This window comes from Lemur catta, chromosome 12 (assembly GCF_020740605.2).
Source record: "Lemur catta isolate mLemCat1 chromosome 12, mLemCat1.pri, whole genome shotgun sequence".
In the NCBI taxonomy this organism is placed as follows: Eukaryota; Metazoa; Chordata; class Mammalia; order Primates; family Lemuridae; genus Lemur; species Lemur catta.
This window is the reverse complement of record NC_059139.1, coordinates 33,725,020-33,745,237: the sequence shown is the minus strand read 5'-3', so window position 1 is coordinate 33,745,237 and position 20,218 is coordinate 33,725,020. Positions and strand designations below refer to the sequence as shown.

General features: G+C 36.2%; 1 protein-coding gene across 1 annotated transcript in view; it reads right to left on the bottom strand.

The window, feature by feature from the left end:
* MTREX (Mtr4 exosome RNA helicase) overlaps positions 1 to 20,218 on the bottom strand; it is a 90,848-nt gene that overhangs the window by 1,540 nt on the left and 69,090 nt on the right. The window contains exons 22-26 of the mRNA XM_045565655.1: positions 17,791 to 17,954; positions 15,891 to 15,996; positions 12,551 to 12,607; positions 11,225 to 11,387; positions 391 to 495 (exon numbers count right to left, since the gene is read on the bottom strand). Coding sequence (XP_045421611.1) covers positions 391 to 495; positions 11,225 to 11,387; positions 12,551 to 12,607; positions 15,891 to 15,996; positions 17,791 to 17,954 — 595 coding nt within the window. The remainder of the gene's footprint in view (positions 1 to 390; positions 496 to 11,224; positions 11,388 to 12,550; positions 12,608 to 15,890; positions 15,997 to 17,790; positions 17,955 to 20,218) is intronic.

Sequence of the window (20,218 nt, the reverse complement as noted above, 5' to 3'; positions counted from 1 at the left end):
ATTGTCTTTTCTGCTTTGTTTCTTTCTACAGACTTACTATCCTTTGATAAATTTAATTATTGACTTGTTTACTATCTCCTTGCACTGGAATGAATGTTAGCTCCATGAAGGCAGGGGTTTCTGTCCTTTTGTTCACTGTTGTACCCTCTAGTGCTTAAAACAGTGACTGTCACATAGTAAGTGCACAATAAGTACATGTAAATGATACATATATAAAATCTCAACTTTTTCCCCACACAAACACTAAAATGTCATAGAAACACTAGCAGATGGCTCTAGGTGACAATCCGGTGAACATCATCAAAATGTCCTCCTAGGTTTTGGTTGAGGGCTCAAGTCTCACAAGATTAGCCTAAATTATTAGAAAAAGCTTATGAATTAGATACTGACCTTCTGCAAATTTATTTTCCAGCTCAGTGTTTCCAATGGCTTTTGCTGCTTGACACATTTGTCGAAGCAGTTCTTCCAGGCGCCTCATACAACGAATTATGCTGCCTGGACAGAAAAGGAACAAATCACTTGTTAAATGGAAATAATGAGGAACAGCAGAATTTTTGTTATGAGGCAAGGCAGGAGAACATGGGATAATTATTAATAAGTAATAAGAGATTTCCCATGAAGTAACTCAGGTAGTAAACTTGACTGGCTGCCTGCTAGGCGTCAGGAAGGCTACAAAGATGAAAGGTTTAATTCCTACCCTGGACTAATGGTAGAGACAGACATGGATTAATTAATAATGTGTAGACACTTGCTATTAGAGAGGCAGGTAAACAAAATGCCCTGGGAGCAGAGGAGAGAGAAACTCTGGGTGAAGGCTGGCAAAGATGACTTTCAATCTGTGTCTGTAAGAATGAGGCACTCTGTCAGGCAACGACAAAGGCAGGCCACTGAAACAATGCAGAAAAGCCTGACAAACTGCAGCTATTCAAGTACCCTCAGTGTGGCCCACTTAGGCATGTAGATACTGCCCATACTATCCTGTAGAGAGAATGCAACAGATTTTTAAGCAGGAGAGTAACTGATCAGATTTGTCATTTTAAAGGTGCAATCATTCATTCTTCTTGACCTTAGACTCTTTCATCAGTGCTTTACACAGCGTGTCCTCAAGGAAGTGCAAAAGAGACAACCCATTTCCTGTGGGTCTTGACTCTGTGAGAAAAGTGTTTGTATTGATGCTGAAGCTGTAAACATAGTTTTACTTTTGTCAGACTTGGGCAAGGAGGGACCTGAGATCCCTATCTGCCTACATTTAAAACTCTCAGGACTTCATTTTTATTATCTGAAATGCATTAGGAATACCAGTTCTCAAAATGCAATCTGTAGGAACAATGAACTCACACTTTAGGTCTTTATTAACTCCCTGGAACACTGGAATAAATCATTAACATTCATCAAGTTCTTATATTCGTTGCTTAATGTTGAGAGTTACTTCTTACCTTTTAATGCCATCCACATTATGCATGTGTTCCAATGTGCCCCAAGGGGGAAAAACAGCTAAGTGATTTAACTCGTAAAGCAGAATGGAATTTGAGCTTGGACAAGGGCAAAAGTATAAGTTGTTTACCTAACAGCACAGTCCAGCGGGAAGTTCACATGCACATGCAGAGCACCTTCTCTTCCAGTGGGCATCCCAGGAGCCCGAGGAATATCATGCCAATGCCCTGGACCAATAAGGATAAAATATCTAGTTTCTGAACACACCTATGGGCCACAGCAATGAGAACACAAAGATGCTATTTCAGGCAGTAGTAGCTTTATGGGATGAGACTGGTCAAGGGGGAGGATCACCACCAACATATAGGCCCCTCAAAAGAGAAATGGTGATGTCCCAGTTAAAAGGATACCATCTCCTACATGTAGGATGTTAACCTACTTGAGCCATAGTTCAAAAGAGTGAGCCGAGGAAAGATGGACACCTGGGTTGTAGTCCAGATTCTGCTGCTAAGTAATTGGCTCTGTAATCTAGGCCTTTAATCCCATTCTACTTCCTTTTTCTTTGTAAGATTAATAAAACTTTTCGAGAGGGCTTGCTCTACTCTGGATTTGTCTCACTTAAGATAAGAGAGACACAAATTCTTTGAAAGGAGCAGAATCTCTGAAGGAATGTAAGGTCATAAAAGATCCAAAATATTCAAAGTCCATAGCTTTTTTTGTCCTCTCTCCTCTCCTCCTATCAAAAGGCCCGCACAGCGTTGGAGAAAACCTCCAGTCCTCAATTAGAGTGTTTGCACTATACAACTGTATCGTTATTTAGCTCCTAGCACAGGAAAGCTCATTAGATGAGAGTCAATAGCAAAAAGCAGTAACCAGAACAGAGAAACAAATTCCATAAAATTCAACCATCAAACACTAGGGTCAAGAGTGATACCTCACCCCCACACATAGGCACATCACACCCTAAGGGCTTTATTGTATTCTAGGACAGTAATTGATGTTTATAAAGACATTTAGGCACCAAGGAAAGGTGAAATTAAGTTGACTATGTTTTGGGAAAAAATCAGTGATGCCCAGCATTTTCTGAGCACTGATTTTATGGCTGGTCTGTACTCTCTGTGAATTTTCTCTTGTTTGGTCCTCACAATTCCATGAGAGAAGTACTGTTACAAAGAAAAGGAGAAGTTCAGAGAAGTGACATATATCATTTGACCAAGGTTAGAGTCAGGATTCAGGATGTGAATCCAGGCACTAAAATTCTAGAGCTCAAGAATTAAACCACATTACATGACAGAACCTCACACAGAAATTATTTATCTGGATTTTCTAAATTTTCTATAACATATATTACTTTTATAAATTTCAATTTATAATTACATTCAGTTTGTATATTTAAAATAAGAAAATATTATAAATACTTTAGTATGGTTTCGGCCTTACTCTAAACTCTTCACTTCAGTAGAAATCTTCATTACTAGGTAATGCCAAAGAATTTACATTAACGGGTTGCAAGTGTAGGGAGTAGTAACAAATGACAAGTAGGTTCCAGTCAGATGAAGGGTCTTGGTTTCTGAATTTGGCGATTAGACAGTCATTAGTGACCTGTGGTAATTTCAGTGGGAGGGCACAAGATTACTGTGGACTAAGAGGGAAATGGGAGGTAAGGAACTGACCATGGTCTTTCCTTGACTACGCTTTCCCAGAGCCTGGCTGTAAAAGGAATGAGCGAATGAGGGGGGTGACAACAGCCAACAATATAACTGTTAATAAAAATAACACCAGCTAACATGTATTGAATGCCATGTGCCAGGCACTGTGCTAAAGGCTCTACATGCATTATGTTATCCTCACAATGAGGTAGGAGCCATTATCCTCCCCAAAGAAACTGAGACACAGTTAAGTAAAACCTGCCCAGGATCATTCTCTAGTGGGTGAGCAGGATTTAAGCCCAGGATTTGTGCTCTTAACTGTTATGTTGATAGCTGGAGAAGGCGTGGATGAGAAATTTAAGCATACTTATATGCCAAAATGGCAGCAGAAAGGATGTGAGGCAAGATAGAGAAGAGTGGCAAAAATTGTGGAGGAAGTTCCCCAGGATTCAGAGCAACAGGAGGAATGGTCCTTCCCTCTGAGCAGGAAGGCATAAGGAAAAGGGAGGCATGCATGTGAGTTTCTAGGTAAAAAGGCCTAATAGCTTCTCCCTTCCTTCTGAAGCAGGAATGATGAGCTAGATAGCTGGAGGTGGAGTTTAGGTAGACTCTTGGGGAAAGAAGTGAGGATCTAGAGTTGCCTCTAAGAGAAGAGGCAGAGGAAGCCCAGAAAGAAATCCTGCATAGAACACAAGAGTCTCTGGAGTAGACAGACCTGGAATTGCATTTCGGCTGTGTCATTTACTACCTGAGGGACTATACTCACAAAGTAGTACTAACCAGTTGTGGGAAAGACTAAATGAGGTTAACACATATAAAAAGTGCCTGAGCACTTCATACACATAGCTGGTGCTCAGTCATTATTTACTACTACTGCTATTACTAGGAAAGTTTGATATAATTCTGAGGTTAGAGACTGTGGCTCTTGGTGGCACCAATCCATACAATTTAATTTTCTTCCAGTAGAACACTTCTGCAAAAATATAGGAGTAGAGAAAGATAATTATTAGATTGATCCAGGCTAGTGATGCACAAGGCAGAAGCAAGAATAATCCCAGTTGCTTCCTAAATCTATTTCCATGGCCAGAAAAAGGGAATTCTCTGCTGGGCCCTGAGAGAAGGTTCTCTCTAAGCAGAATGGCTGTGGCCTCTGCACGGCAAGCCTCTGAGAGAATGCGGAAGTGGTTACGTGATACCCACCCAGAGCTTACTTCCTGTTATTGAAGCAACTCATTCTGACCTGAATAAACTACTTCAAGGTTTTGATAATTAACAGAAAAAATGAAAAATAATGAGACTTCTTACACTAGTAGCCTTTAACAGAGAAAACAGTGATTTCACAGAAGACACTGTTCCCAAGTAGGAGATGACCGTGTCACTAGCCACTCCAACATTCCTACTACCATTTTACAAATGAAAAATGGAAGAGGTGGTTAGTGCCTTTCAAGTTCAGGTTAATGACTTTAGATTTAGAATTAGAAACCAAGTCTCCTGAACCGCCATTTGAAATAGTGGAGACAACTGTCTGTATTGGCTACCCTTTAGAGCAATGGCTTCCCTTTCGATCTTGGAGCTAAGAGTTCATGGAAGAAGAATCTTGGACCTTACAAGGTGGAACCTTGTAAAAGTTGAAGATACTGGGTTTTTTTTGTTTGTTTTGGTTTTTTTCTGCTATGAACTTGCCTGAGGAAATTAACTGTAGGATGAACAGACAAGGATCGGTGAAGGAGAAAGCTCAGTTAATGGCCTAGGTGAGAACAAAAATTAAAGGTCTTAATGGCATCTGAAGGACAGTTACCTGAGGTGAGATAAGGAGGATAAAAATGCACAAAACACTTTGAAGTTATAATATAGGAAGGGACAGGACTGAAAGCAAATTCATGTGGCAAACACAACAAACCAGCTTCACAAATACAGAGTAAAGAAAGGGTTACCCTATTCCCCAGGAACAGAAGGCAGGGCAGCCAGATGGCCACAAGCCGTTCTGGAACCAGAAGGCAGCATCCCCAGCTCCACTGGTAAATTCACGGTTTGACAAATGGACAGCCCCTTTATCTCTTCCCCTGGATGGGACAAGATTTCAGCTCCTACTTGCCCCTTCTGTTGGGTGCTCCTGTACAGGGTGGCAGTCATAAAGGCAGCCGGGAAGCTACACCCTTCTGCTCCTCTAACTTCTCATTAAACCTTCTGCTATCATTCATTCAGGTACCAGTAGGAAGCGCTAGTGAGTCTGCTTCAGCCCTGATGACATGGTTCTAGATGGTCCATGTATGATTTTTCTGGTATTATGATAATCACTTGTGGACCCACAGTGATATCTTTAAAGATAGGATGTGCAAACTTCAATTGTTAGCAAATCACCCAGGTTTTTGCTGTACCACTTTTAACTTATATAAATGAAAGCCACTCTCACTTATTTTTATAAATAGGCCATAGTTATAAAAATAAAATACTACAAAAATAACCTGTTCTAGCTAGATACTACAGTGCCAACAAAAAGTTGATAATGCAGATATATTACAGGATCTGAAACTCAACATTTCCAAAAAGTAAACTCATTACCTTTCCTTCCAAATCTCCTCTATTAATTAATCTATGAAAAAAGTTCAGTTTACTCACTTAGATAATAATAATCCCTACTTAATGGGTTATTGTAAGAAATGAATGAAATAATGTGTGTAAGGTGCTTAATTAAGTTTCAAAAACACAATAGGAGATCAATAAATGTTGGCTCTATTTATTTCTGTTCTCAGCTACTAGGAACACAAGGCCCAATACTGCCTTGCAATGAAAGAGGAAATATAGTTGCAGAAACTTCTGGGTGTCTAAAGAGAGGGTAGCAGTTGGGATAGAGAAAGTAATTAATGTCATATTACCTATGCAATCAGATACTAAATGTTATCCAATAATTTTATTTGAAGGGAATTAAATTAAGTAGTGGCTTAAAATGTACATATATGGCCTTTTAACAAAAGAACACAGCAGACTCTCACAGGTCATTTAGGATTGAAATGAAATCCTTTACAAAGTCTTCTGCTATCTATGTAGGGCATCAAAAAGCCAGGCACACTCTCTCTCACAAACGTTGTTCTGACTGATTCAAATGTGTATCAAGAAACACATCTGATATTGTTTCAGTATTTCTACAAACTTAAGTACCTCATGTTAATAATTAGAATCTGTAAAAGTTAGCAGAGATCAAACCATACAAAGTAAATTATTAAGGTAAAGAATAAACTAGAGGTGGCAATGGGTAAAGTCACAACTAATGGAGGCGGAGCGCACTGTTTGGGGGAAGGGCACACTTGGAGCCCTGGCTTGGGTAAGGCAAACGCATTACATGTCACCAAAATGTTTGTACCCGCATAATATCCTGAAATAAAAGAATAAACTAAAGGCAAGTAAACACACATCCAGGCTAGAGAGCACTGTCATGTCATACTTTGTAAACACTTTGATTCAATTTCTGGAAAATTTGGTTCTGACACAGTTTCAGATAACAAGAGAACAATTAAGAAAATGAGGCCAGTAGGTACAGGGTTGCACATACACAAAGGCTGTGGCTGTTACCCACTAAGTCTCATCAACAAATCACTGTGTGTGCACACAACACTAACCATCCACAGCTGCCTACAGCATAGAGGCTGCTCCCCCAGGGATTAATGAAGACTGCTGTTAAGTGGTGAATTCTCTATCATCCTTCCTACCTACTGCAGTTCTCTGTAATCCAAGGACTGTCCTTACTCCCAACTTTGGAAATCATTCTACCTCATGAATTAGGACCAGCCTGACCAGGGGCTAGACAAAAGGTTCAAAGCCAGGACCCATCCCAGGCTATCTGAAACTGACCAGAAACAGAAATAAGCACACTAACCTAATGGTTTGTTACAAGTCTTTTCTTCTGGTCCTGTCAGAGTAGAAAAAGAAATTGAATTCTTTCTACTCACTGCTCTTTTATTTTTCCAAATAGTGGTAAAATACACAAAACATAAGATTCACCATTCTAACCATGTTAAAGTGTACAATTCAGTGTCACTGCCCTTTTTAAAATATATTCAAGTTTACATCATCATCCCAGAACTTACACTGAGATATAATTCACATCCTACAAAAATTCTTTTACATAAGCATAAAATCCAGTGGTTTTTAGTTGTGTAACCATCATCACTGTCTAATTTTAGACCATTTTTATCACCTCAAAAGAAACCCTGTTTCCATTAAGCAGTCACACCCAATCCTCTTCTCGCAGCTCATGGCAACCACTAATCTGCTTTCTGTCTCTATGAATTTGCCTATTCTGGACACTTCATATAAATGGAATTACATAGTATGTGGCCTTGTATCTGCCTTTTTTCACTTAGTATGTTTAAGGCTCATCCATTGCAGCATGAATCAGTACTTTTTTTTCTTTTTTATAGCTGACAACTGTACCATGGTATGGATATACCATAATTTATTTACCTGTTGAGGGACATTTGGGACTACATGCTTATATTTAAGGACATTTATAAACATCAGCCTTACCTGATTCATGAACAAAATAACATCATTCTCATGAAGAACAGAAAGCAGCAGATTTCCCTAAACAATATTTCTGCTTTCAGCTCTCTGGCATTCCCTAAAGCAGTTCCCTACAGCTCATACCCTGACTCTAATACTCCTATCTAGTTTGGCCTGAAGTTAGGATCACATGTATATCCCTGCAACTACTTAGCACTAAATCCCAGTTCAGGCCGAACCCTTTCTTGAGGGCAGACACTGTTGCTCACCCTGTACTTAGCACAATGCCTCATTCCCACTAGGGTCTCAGAATTATTCATTAAATCAGTAAGTATCAGGTACTAATTCCTAAGCAATATAGCACTAAAATTGTGCCAAAATTTAAACATGGAAACAATACATATTAACAAAATGTTACTCTATTATTAGCAGCAGTATTTTTGAAAAAGAAACCCACCAGAAAATCCCTTATGACACTGGTATATTCTGTCCTAGTAAAGGGTAATATTGCCATTTGAATTGGCATGCAAGAGAACATGTGGTGGGGACAGAGTTGGCGAATACACTTCACAGCATTTGCTTTAAAAACCTACGACAGGCAGAATTCAACAGTTTCAACGGATAATTTGTCATGGAAGCTTTCCTGATGACACTTTTGCTCAGTGGAAAGCAACCACTTTGTCCATCCTTCTTTCATAGCTAAGAGTACAATACTGTTTGTGCAGAGTCAGAGATATTAAATAAATAGTAATAGCTTCTGCCTTGGTCACAACAGAACTAACATGGATTAGTAGACTGAAACCCTAGGCATCAGCCCATACAAATATTTTGTTTAATTTAGTTTAATGGAAATGAAAAACAACTACATTCTATCATTTTTTCAGGGTGGTAACAGAATAATTATTTATATAAAGTCTTCAAAATTCTTCAACTCAATCACAATGTAAACTGTTCTCTTGCATCAGATGTCCTCCAAATACATGGTTTTAATCATTACAATGATAACTAGCTTCAGTTAATGTTTGAAGAACATTAAAACTACTTCTGAGGCTCAGGATATAAAATGATCACTTTTATTTTCATATAAAAAGAAAATTAAGATCTTACTAGGAACAAATATTGTTTGAGCACAGCACAATAAAAAGTCCCAATGTAATTATTTTCTGTCTGTAAAAATAAGAGACACACTGTACTATGGGCTAGAGCTTTGATTACTACGGTATTTTTCCAATCATATAAAGCATGTACAATAACAAGATGTGGAGAGAATGGCTATTCTGAAATGGAAGAACTAAATAACAAGGTAAAAAAAAAGAGGGAGAAATTGTATGCTGGAAAAAGCAAATGCTACCCTAAGTAAATCAAGGTTCTCAGTTATTTTCCCACACTTATACCAAAAAAATAATTTTAAGAGCTAATATACAGTCCATTCTCCATTTTAGAAAGAATCTAATGGCACCCAGACCAGAAAAAAACACAAAAATTTGTGCTGGTGTCAGACCCAATTTCAAGTTATAGCTACAAAATTGAACTTCTCAAATTTTCAAACTTAGATTTCGAGCAAACTGATGTAGAAACAGCCTCCGAGAAACTGAAAGGGGGCAGAATAGACTTCAGGATGCTAATATGCTGTGGAAAAGGTCAACTCATAGGTGGCATCTGGTAAGAACCAAACTGTCTTCAATTTAACAGCTTAGGATTTATCTTCCATCCTGTGATAATGTTTCCATTTAAGCAGAAAGAACAGAAAAGTAATCCACAAAGACATCTTATAGGACTCCTGTAAGATGGATTTATAATGAATAAAATGTGTGTACATATATATACACACACAATGAATAAAATATATGCAATGCATAATTGTTTTTGTCATTGTGTTTTGACTTCTCAGTGCAGATATTATATAAACATGAACTATTACATTAACAAGTCTTAGAATTATTTAGGCACAAAACAGTTATTAGTTTCATCCCTACGTTCCAAATAGTCAGACTACAGAGTGGTGGTGCTATAACTGATTGTCCTGGTGCCTCTGAAAAACACAAGCTGTCGTACACAGACCTGGGTTCCTGTGTTATGGTTAAGCAATGTTCACAGGTGAGGTGAGTTTAACATGCTTCCCTTGTCTCACACTCAACTGCTGCTACCCATCATGAACTATTAAGAGACCTTCTTACCATTCCTCCAAGCATGAATTATCTGTGGATGAGATGGTATAGTCCAGTGTAGGGTTTAAGGAATCTCTAGCTGATCCAAAATTTAAGGATAAGCTGTTACGGGGCTTAAATGAAGTTATCAACTATCATGTGTAGTCACAGAGACCAGGTTCAAATCATGGTGCCATCACATTACATCGCATAATCTTTGCCAAAGTGTTTATCAAAGTCTCCTTGTACAAAGTGGAGATAATAGTACCTATGCAAAATTGCTATTTTGGTGATTACATGTAAATTATATAAAGCTCCTAGTAGTGTCCAGCACATAGTAGTTACTTAATGAATGATGACCTTCCCAGTAATGGAATACAGTAGTCAAAGAAGGATTTAGGACCATTTCACTAAATAAGTATTTAGTGGAGGCTTAAAAATTTAAAAGCTTTAAGGAAAGATATAAGATAGCATACCATAATTTAAAAATAATGTACTATAAACGTTAACATTAAAAACCTTAAAAAAAAAACAACAAACCTTAAAACCCATAAAGTTCAATGTAGTGATGGCTCTTAGTTCAAAATTTTAATATTCTGTTGCAGAGGCTTAACCTATACATGCTAAAAATAACTGATTCATAAAATCAGTATTCTATTACTTCTTTAATAATATCAGTTGAAAAGTATGTAATATTGGATGTACTAAAAATGGAATTTTTCTCAAACTAGACCTGTAAGCAATAATAATAGTATCTTAAATATTCTTATACTAATCTCCTTGAAGGCCAGGGTCATTTATTCTCATTTTTAAGAAAGTACAATGTAATTATCTAATTTAGTAAATATGATTCATCATTATAAATATCTACATAAACCAACCTTTTCCCAATGAATGCAGCATTTCTAAATATGGTTTTGTTATACTATGCTTATTTTTCTTTGCTTTGTGTAATCCACTTATGATTACTCCTTATATATTTCCTTTGCTTTTATTTTTTCATTTATAATTTCTCTTCAGTTGAGTAACAGTTATTCTTCAATCTCTTAAAATTCTACTCTACTTAATCTGATTCATGCTGCAATAACAGTCTGACTGAAGCCAAGTTTGGTATTAGATATACAATGATCTATCTTTTTTGGCTCTGTTAGTTTCAGTGGAATTTTATAGCAAACAAGTAAGTTCTTACCACGAAAAAAGGAGAAATACCCACACAAATATGACTTACTAGGATGATCTATTTATTTGTGATTGTGGAGACTCTGGCACAGAATTATATAGTTAAAATAGTTTCCTATGGAATTTATAATAAGCAGACTATGCTTATTAAATAATATGAAAGATTTGTGGAGAATATTTTTGATCTACATAGGCAGAAGATTCCCTTTAATTACCAAATAATTAAAAAATATATTTTTCTTGTTTAGTTAAAACAATATCACTCTAAGTATATCTCTTATATCAGAAATATATGTACACAAAATTTAACCATACCTTCAAAGACATCTGTCATTTTGCAGATATGGGCAAATGTAGCTCCAGTTGCCCAGGTATATACTACATCCATTAAGTGAGGTTTGAATGAGCTTAGGTAAGTTTCCTCATCAATTTCCAATTTGGCTTCTGCTGAAACTTTTGCAATTCTTTTAGCACATTCCTTTAAAGATAAAAGATACACTTAAAATTTCTTATTTATGATCTCTCATATTACTTTTTTCTTTAGGTTTCCAAAGCCAATATTCTAAGAAGTCCCTTTTTCTTCCTAAGTATTATGTCTGCAATGTGTATATTCTGCTTCTAAGCCTGTTCCATTGCTGAGTGATCAAACAGCCACGCTTTCCCATTATGTTGAAGTGGTTAAATAAGAAAAACATATCAAGAGCATGATTTTCAGCCAGTGATACCTTTTCTACAAAAACAAAACAAAACAAAACAAAACTCTGCCTTAAAATTTCAATAGCAGCATTTAACTAACCTGTAATTGCTTCACTAACAAAACTAAGACAATAACAAAACAGATTTACAGAAAAACAAATCCTATTGCAAAATACTTCCCCCCCCCCCCAAACAATGCTTTAAAATATGTAAATCTTAAGATTTTCTTTTCTCCATAATAAGAAACTTAAATTCATCCTTTTCTACTCGGTAATCTAAAAGGTCAGAAACGCCTAGGCCTATAAATACTTCCCTGGTTCTGGAAGTTTAAATTTCTTAATGATTTTAAGGGATGTTAAATGTTCCATTAAAGGGGCCTCTTTTATGATACATATTTTGTTCCTCTGTTATAATGCCTTAAGCCCATCTTTTCCTGTCTTTCTATCTAATGTTGAAAAGGCAGATAAAAATCAGTTCATCCTAAGAAAATAGAAGACACAAATTTATTATTATAAACTAGTGTGGCTTTGAAAATCCAGAGACAAATAATGTCTTACGACAAAACAGATTTTAAAACTTTGTTGTAAACTAAAATGAAAAAATATGCAAAAAACTAAAATTAATCCTAGTCCATCAAGATGCCATTCATAATAGTAAGGAAGAAAATGACATGAGCATTGAATTGTCAGTATAGCCAATTTACGTTATGCAGTTTTAAATCTGCATTCACAGCAACTCTATAGAACTCATTATGATGGGGGAAAATGTTTAAAAATCACAAAAGATGTTATCAGAATAGCATCAAATGATGACTGACATCAAGTGATATATTCAATCCCTATGGAAGTTATCTCTGTGGAGTGATAAACTACTATGGTTAGACTGTCAGAATGTTTATTTTACTAACTACTACTCATAAAATATGCAGTTCAAAAAAAATCTTACCTGCATTTGACGAAGTGGTCCTGCTAATTGCTCTGTTAATTTGGGCATCTCACTAGACTATAAAAGAAAAGGAAAATTAAATATAAAAACCCAAGTTTAAAATTCTTGGGTTTGGGTTTTCATATTACCTGCTTTAACAAATGAAAAAGCTTGTATGATAACCATTAGTATCAAATTATTAAGACCTTAGTCATTAGCACTTTACTCCTCCCATCCTAAATTGTAATATTCTCATTACATTTCAGAGGAAAATATTACAGTGCTAAATGTGCAAATGTGCAAAGCGTGCTAACTAGCTATTTTCTGTGACTATAAATGGAACTGCGGTCAAGCAAATATTGTAAACATACGGAGTGGTTTAGTTACATCAACACTGAACAATTTTATCACAGTTTAATTTTGAAACAGTTTTAGCATCTAGGCAACTTTCAATCTGCAGAAATTGAAAACCTGGGAAAAAGAATATTAAAAATAATGCCCCCATTTTTTATTTTACCCAGACGTTTCTACCTCTTTAACCAAGTACAAAATAGGTAAAAGTTTATCTGAGTTTCAGTATTCTTTTTTTTTTTTTTTTTTTTGAGACAGAGTCTCGCTTGGTTGCCCAGGCTAGAATGAGTGCCGTGGCGTCAGCCTAGCTCACAGCAACCTCAGACTCCTCGGCTTAAGCAATCCTACTGCCTCAGCCTCCTGAGTAGCTGGGACTACAGGCATGCACCACTATGCCCGGCTAATTTTTTCTATATAGATTTTTAGTTGGCCAGATAATTTCTTTCTATTTTTAGTAGAGACGGGGTCTCGCTCTTGCTCAGGCTGGTCTCGAACTCCTGACCTCGAGCAATCCACCCGCCTCGGCCTCCCAGAGTGCTAGGATTACAGGCGTGAGCCACCGCACCTGGCCTGAGTATTCTTAATATTGCTTTCTCACTGAAATCTGTCAATTTCTCAATTAGATAATGGAGTTTCAGGTCTATTACTAGCTAGCCAAATGAACTTCAACAAGCTGCTTAAATTCTGTGTACTGACTTCTTATTCTGTCAAAGAGAAATAATAAAGCCAGATCCTCAAAACTCATAGGTGTATGATGAGAAAAGATAATATTTGTGAAGAAATTTTGACAACGGTGGAGTTACTATTAATATACCAAAATAAATTTATTACTATGGTATATATGTATATGTGGGACAGGATTCAAAGTAATTACAGTAAAATTTTTTAAAAAGCAATTATAGCTTAGTTGCAACACATCTGCCTTTAAGCATCAGTAGTTATATAGTATACAGGACTTGGTTTTGATTTGCATCATGTATATATGTGTATTACATAATAAATCATGAATGAGGTTCTACATTTTTCCTGTTAAAACCAAAAATTATAGCAAAAAAGCCAGAATGAACTCAACGTCTCAGTTTAGTAGAATAAAGAATGTAAGGCTGCTAGATGTTTTTGATATTGTGTCCATTCATGATCAACAGTTACTGATCACCTTCCTCTCTGCTGGTCACTATAGGTAGAAGGCACTAGTCCGCCAACGGTGATTTTACCAAAGCTCTCCCACAAAGTATGTGCCGTTTGTTCCCTCATCACTCCTGTAGGTCTCAATATAGACTTCATTTTATTAGTGAGGCCTTTACTAACCATCCTATTTAAAATAGTAACCTCATCTTCCCAGTGATCTCTACCCGACTCTTCTGCTCACTTTCCTCCAAAGCCTTCATCAGCATTTGACAGAATGCAAATATATTTCTTTATCTTCATCCCACTAGCATATAAGTATCAATCATGAAAGCAAAAATTTCTGCTCTATCTCTAGTGCTTAGATCTGTGCATTGCACACACTGGGTGCTTAATAAATATTCGTAGATACTTGATCTTTATAAAGATTTATGTAATCTCTAAATTACTTTTAATATTATTAAAAAATGTGGGGGCACAGTTTTAGAAACACATTTTTAAATAGAGTTAGTATATCAAGCATGTTTAATCTTACTTATAACAAGTATCTTACTATTACGTTATTAAGTATGAAATGTCCAATTTCCTTAAGTACTAAGTTTGGTAGTTCATATCTGACATTTCACTTTGATACTTCTTGTTTTATGTTTATTGTGAAGGTTGTTTTTACTATATTTACACTTCTTTTTGTCTAGGAAATATTCTGTTAAAAGTATCAAGAAAAATCCGTTTGACTTTTAGTACAAATTTCCATTTCAATGTTAAAAGGCACCACCATAAGAACTGATGACACTATACATAATAGTGTGGTTTCACTTAACAAATATTAACTGCATATAGTGACATCTTGCCTCAAGATTTAACAGTTGTGGTTTGCCTAAACCCAACTTAACTTGTTTGAAGAAGTCATATAATTGGCCTCTCACAGGACAGGACTTATTGCAGTGTCACATTAAAAAAACAAACAAAAAAATCCAATCACAATGCAAGAAATTAGCCACAAGACAAAGTCTACCATGGGCAAAAGACCACCAATCCCAAAACAATCTACAAACCGAAATTTCTGAAATCTTGTTCAAAGGAAATTTGACAAATTTCCTTAACTATTATCCTAGAAACTGATATAATAAAATTTTGAACCTAAGAAAAATAAACAATATTTTATAAAGTAATGCATTCCTCTTCTGTGCAAATTACTTCATAGATGCATGACAGGTAATCTCAGAAGGGCACAAACCATTTATGGATTATTGTCCTATTTGTTAGCATTGCCACTACAGCCATAATTCTAATCAATACTCAGGAACATGAGAGAAAAGTACCCACCTACTTAAAGAAGTAATATATTTTATCTGATTAATAAATAGGGAACTAGTTAAAAAGGTAAACAGATCAGTGGCAGAACTGGACCAAAAAAACTATTAAGTATATACAGTAAAAGGTCCTCAAAAAATTTAGATAACAATAAGTATTTTTAGAGGTAAATGTCCTTGGTCTAATTCTGATTCTACCTACTTCAACTATGATAAAGTCTTAAATTTGAAATGTAAAGCACATTTTACTTTTTATTAATAAAACTAATTATACTAGTTTCTGGAATGCAGTACAAGAGTAATTAATGTCCTTGTGTGTTCCGATCAGTACTTCATTTTTTGATTTAAGGGCTGTTGAAAGTGAACTAATTATTCATAGGCAAAAATTATGGTTAAACCAACAAGAATCTTATTTAATTCTCTCTTACTACATTTGTGTTAAAGTTGATTTCCATCCATAATATGTAAATATAAAGTAATATTTTATAATTAAAAATATTCATAATATTATAAAAACTAAACTACATGATGTATGAGTTAGTAAATAAGATGTGCTAATTCCATTAACTCACATTCTCTTGAAACACAAAGCAGCTTAATAATGCCGTTGCCTGTTCTGCAGAAAGGTCATTGAAAAGGCCGTTAAACATCATCTCAGTTAGAAGGAGCTCATCAGCACTATAATGCCAAAAAAAAAAAAGAATAAATCTGAAATGTCAGAATATAAAGACACACTTGTGCACACATAGCCTTAACATGTAATTTTTACTAAAATGTATTATTTGACCTTAAAGAGTAATGAGGAAGAATGACACAGATTTATTCAAGGAAATGGCAGATCTTTATAATTATTAATATATAATCAATGTAAAATGGGTATTTCATATAAATATCCCAAATAACAGAATGCACATATTCATTGCAGATATCTGAGTTTAAAACATCTGAACAGATGAACAATACGAATATGTTTTCACGAGGAATGTCTGAAACCATTTATGAGACCTGTAATTCTTGGGTCCCGTCCATTAGGGCCATGCTCAGGACATAAAAGACTGTTTCAAAAATATCTTTTATAGATTCATTGAAAATGATGACCATCACTGTATGGACAAAACAAGATATATCCTCAGGATGGATATTGCTCCTGAGCCACCAGTTTGCGACTTTCAAGTTAAGGAGGACAGGGGCAAGCTGGCTCCTAAGGCAGGAAACATTTCTCATGGTAGGAAATAACTGATGAATTTTTAGGATAGTGTCATAAATTGTACTTTTCTAAAGATGGCCACCACAATAGCATCTCCTATTTTACATGTTCTTCTAGAATTGCACAAATCTACGTAGACTGCCATATGCACATGTGGCAATTTCAATTTAAATTATGTAAAATTTAATATTCAGTTTCTTGGTTTCATTAACCACATTTCAAGTGGCTTGTGGCTACGATATAGAACAGTGCAAATATAGAACATTTCTATCATCACAGAAAGTTCTATTGGACAATAGCTACTTCCCCATTAAGAGGTGGAGTCTAATTGCCCTCCACGTGAAACTGAAGGGTTTATGACTCACCTGTAATCAAGAGAATGTGGTGGAAGTGATGCTGTATGATATTCAAGCTAGGCTACAAAAGGTAAAGCTAGGTCAGAAAAGACAATGCAACCTCCACCTCAGCCTGTTAGAACTCTCACACTGGAGTGTTCAGCCTCCATGTAAGCAGTCCTAACATCCTGAGGCTGCTATACTGTGAAGAAGCCCAAACCAGCCTGCGTGGAAAAACTACATGGAGAAGCAGAGAGAGGGAGAGGGAGAAGGGGAGAGAGGGAGCCTAACATTCCCCAGATGCTCCAGACTTGTACTGTTCCAGCTTAACTACTTCTCTGATGGCAATCACAGGGGACCCTGAGCCTGAACTATTCAACTGAACCCTTTCTGAATTTCTGACCCATAAAAAGCACTACAGAATAAAATAACTGTTGTTGTTTTAAATCATTTAGTTTTGAGGTCTTTTGTAACGTGGCAAAAGATTACCAAAACAGAAAATAATATAACCAATTTTAAGCTGTGGCCTATAATATACTCAGTTGTAATACCCTATTGTTAGCCCAAAATCTCAGTAAAATCTATGCCCATAAAAGGATAATGGTCATTAGACTAAGTTTTAAGGTGGGAAAACATTCATAAATGTAATAAAAAGAGTATACAAAATTGTGTATGAACTATGATTATGAAAAATCCCACAACGTCTGGAAAAAATCAAAAGAAATACATCCAAATGCTAGGGGTGCTTGTGTTAATTACTAAGATCTAAGAGATATTCTCAATTCCATGGCCAAAACTGTATTTAACGTGGAAGGTACTGTACAAATCTCATATTTTTAGCACAACTCTTTTTTCCTAAAGACTGATAACCCTCAAATTAAAATTAGTATCTCATTTTAAAATCAAATTTCTAGAAGAATTAGATTTTACCTGCTTATCTCACAAGCCACTCGTCCTTTCATCTCTATGACATCAGAAGAAGTAGCAAACCCCAACCTTCTTAAAACACGTTTGCGACATTTGAGTTCATCCATTTGCAGGACTGTTCTTGCTTTCTTCAGTTCTCGCTTTGCAGATTTAATATCTATTGCAATCTAAGAAACATAAAAGTATAAAGAAAGTTCAATAATAAAGTGAACAATGTAAAATAAGATTTATTCATGACATAAAGCAAAAAATATTTTCTAAGGATACCTTACAACATACTTCTCAGTCAAAGCTTCAATGCTGAGTGGATAGGGAGAGTGAAATACAGGAGCTTCTTAGATACATTCTCAGGATATTACAAAAGAGTAATGATGTATCTGAAAAGTTATTAAATACTACCTAAAATGTTAAGTACATGGAAATATAAAATGTCCACTTGAAAAATTTGAGGGAGAGCAGGGAGATATTAGAATTTGTAAAAGGTTTAGGAAGATGGAGAATAGGGCATGGTTCCTGCTTAAATGAAGGCAAGGAAGGAGGGCTACAGGAAGAGGAGTGAGCTGGATAGCCATGAGTTAGACAAGGTAGGCTGGAGGGGGCAGAAAAAGTCAGTGCTGAATTAGGATGGGGTCTCCCAAGGCAGAATTCATGGGACAATTAATCATACTCCTAAAGTACCAATCCCAGCAATTCCAGCTTCTCATCTGTAGGGAATTAGGCTGTAGCTTAGAGAACAAGGAAAGAAAGCTGAGGGCTTATGAATCTTTTCTCTTGACTATATTTTCTACATGATGCCCTGAAAAGTCTTCCCTCTCTTTGCCTAAGTTGGAAATAGCTTTAGCAAAGAGAATAGGCCTTTATTCAATATAGAGATGAAAAATTAAAATGAAAATGAATCTTGAGTTCATCCTTTAGAGTGGATGAGTTTTTAAATTCAGTTAATTAATAAGTAGTACATATTTTCCAACTGTGACAAATGTATGGTGGTACAAGAGCACAGAAACAATGGTATCCTGAAGTGGAGGCTTTAAGTTCAGAAAAACACTGAGGGAAAAGTTTTGAGAAGCTGAAACCCAAAGAATCTGTAATTTTGCTATTAAGTTTCAACTGAGGAGGAGAAAATGAAAAAGGTGATCAGCAACTGATATTTACTTACAAGTTACCTATGTACCCTATTTCTAATGGTTTACATTATTTAATTCGAATAGCAATCCTAACAGGTAGGGAACTAATATTAACTCTCAATTCTACAGATGAGAAAACTGAGGCACAGAGATTACTAAATAAGCTGAGTACTGAGCTTACAGAAATACTGAGTGATAAAGATGGGGTTCAAACCCAGGCTAACAGACTCTAGAATCTAAGCTCTTAGTGATTTTTCATATTGCTATGAACAGATACGTTGTCATAATGCCATGTCACAGGAAGCAATGTTTTCCATGCTAGACAAAACTATGCTAGCATGACATATGCTATCATAGCATGACTTATCAGGCCTATCAGAAAAAAAAACCAAAGAATTTCTTTTCTTTTAAAGAGACAGTGTTGGCCGGGAGTGATAGTTCACGCAAGTAATCCTAGCACTTTGGGAAGCAGAGGCAAGAGAACTGCTTGAGGTCAGGAGTTTGAGACCAGATTGAGCAAGAGCAAGCCCCCATCTCTATAAAAAAAACCAGAAAATTGGCTAGGCATGGTGGTGTGTTCCTGTAGTCCCAGCTACTTGGGATGCTGAGGTGGGAGGACTGTTTGAGCTCAGGAGTTGGAGGTTGCAGTGAGCAATAACGACACCACTGTACTTTGGCATGGGAGACAGAGTGACACCCTGTCTCTTTTTTTTTTTTTTTTTGAGACAGGGTCTTGTTCTGTTGCCAAGGCTGGAGTGCACTATCATAGCTTGCTGTAGCCACAAACACCTGGGCTCAAACAATCCTCCTGAGTAGGTGGGACTACAGGTGTGTGTCACCATGCCAGATAATTTTTAAATTTTCTGTAGAGTAGGGTCTTGCTATGTGGCCCAGGCTGGTCTTGAACTCCTGGCCTCAAGTGATCCTCCTGCCTCGGCCTCCCAAAGCTCTGGGATTATAGGCATGAGCCACCATGCCCTCTGTTTTCTGGGTTTTCTTTGACTGAGGATGCCAACATGAGCAGAGCAGAACACTGTGTTACACACTGTGAGATTTATAAAGCTCACAAGGTAGTGTAAGAGAATCCAATATTTAAGACTTTTTTCTCAATTTTTACATTTTGAATACAAAAATGTTGAAATGATATTTTGGATATATTGGGTTAAATAAAAATATTAAAATATTTCTACTTTTTTCTTTTTTCATGTGGCTACCAAAAATTTAAAATTACATATGTGGTTTGCATTGGACAATGCTGTTCCAGATCTTTTTCTACATGTTTACAGTTGGCCTTCTGTAATCATAGG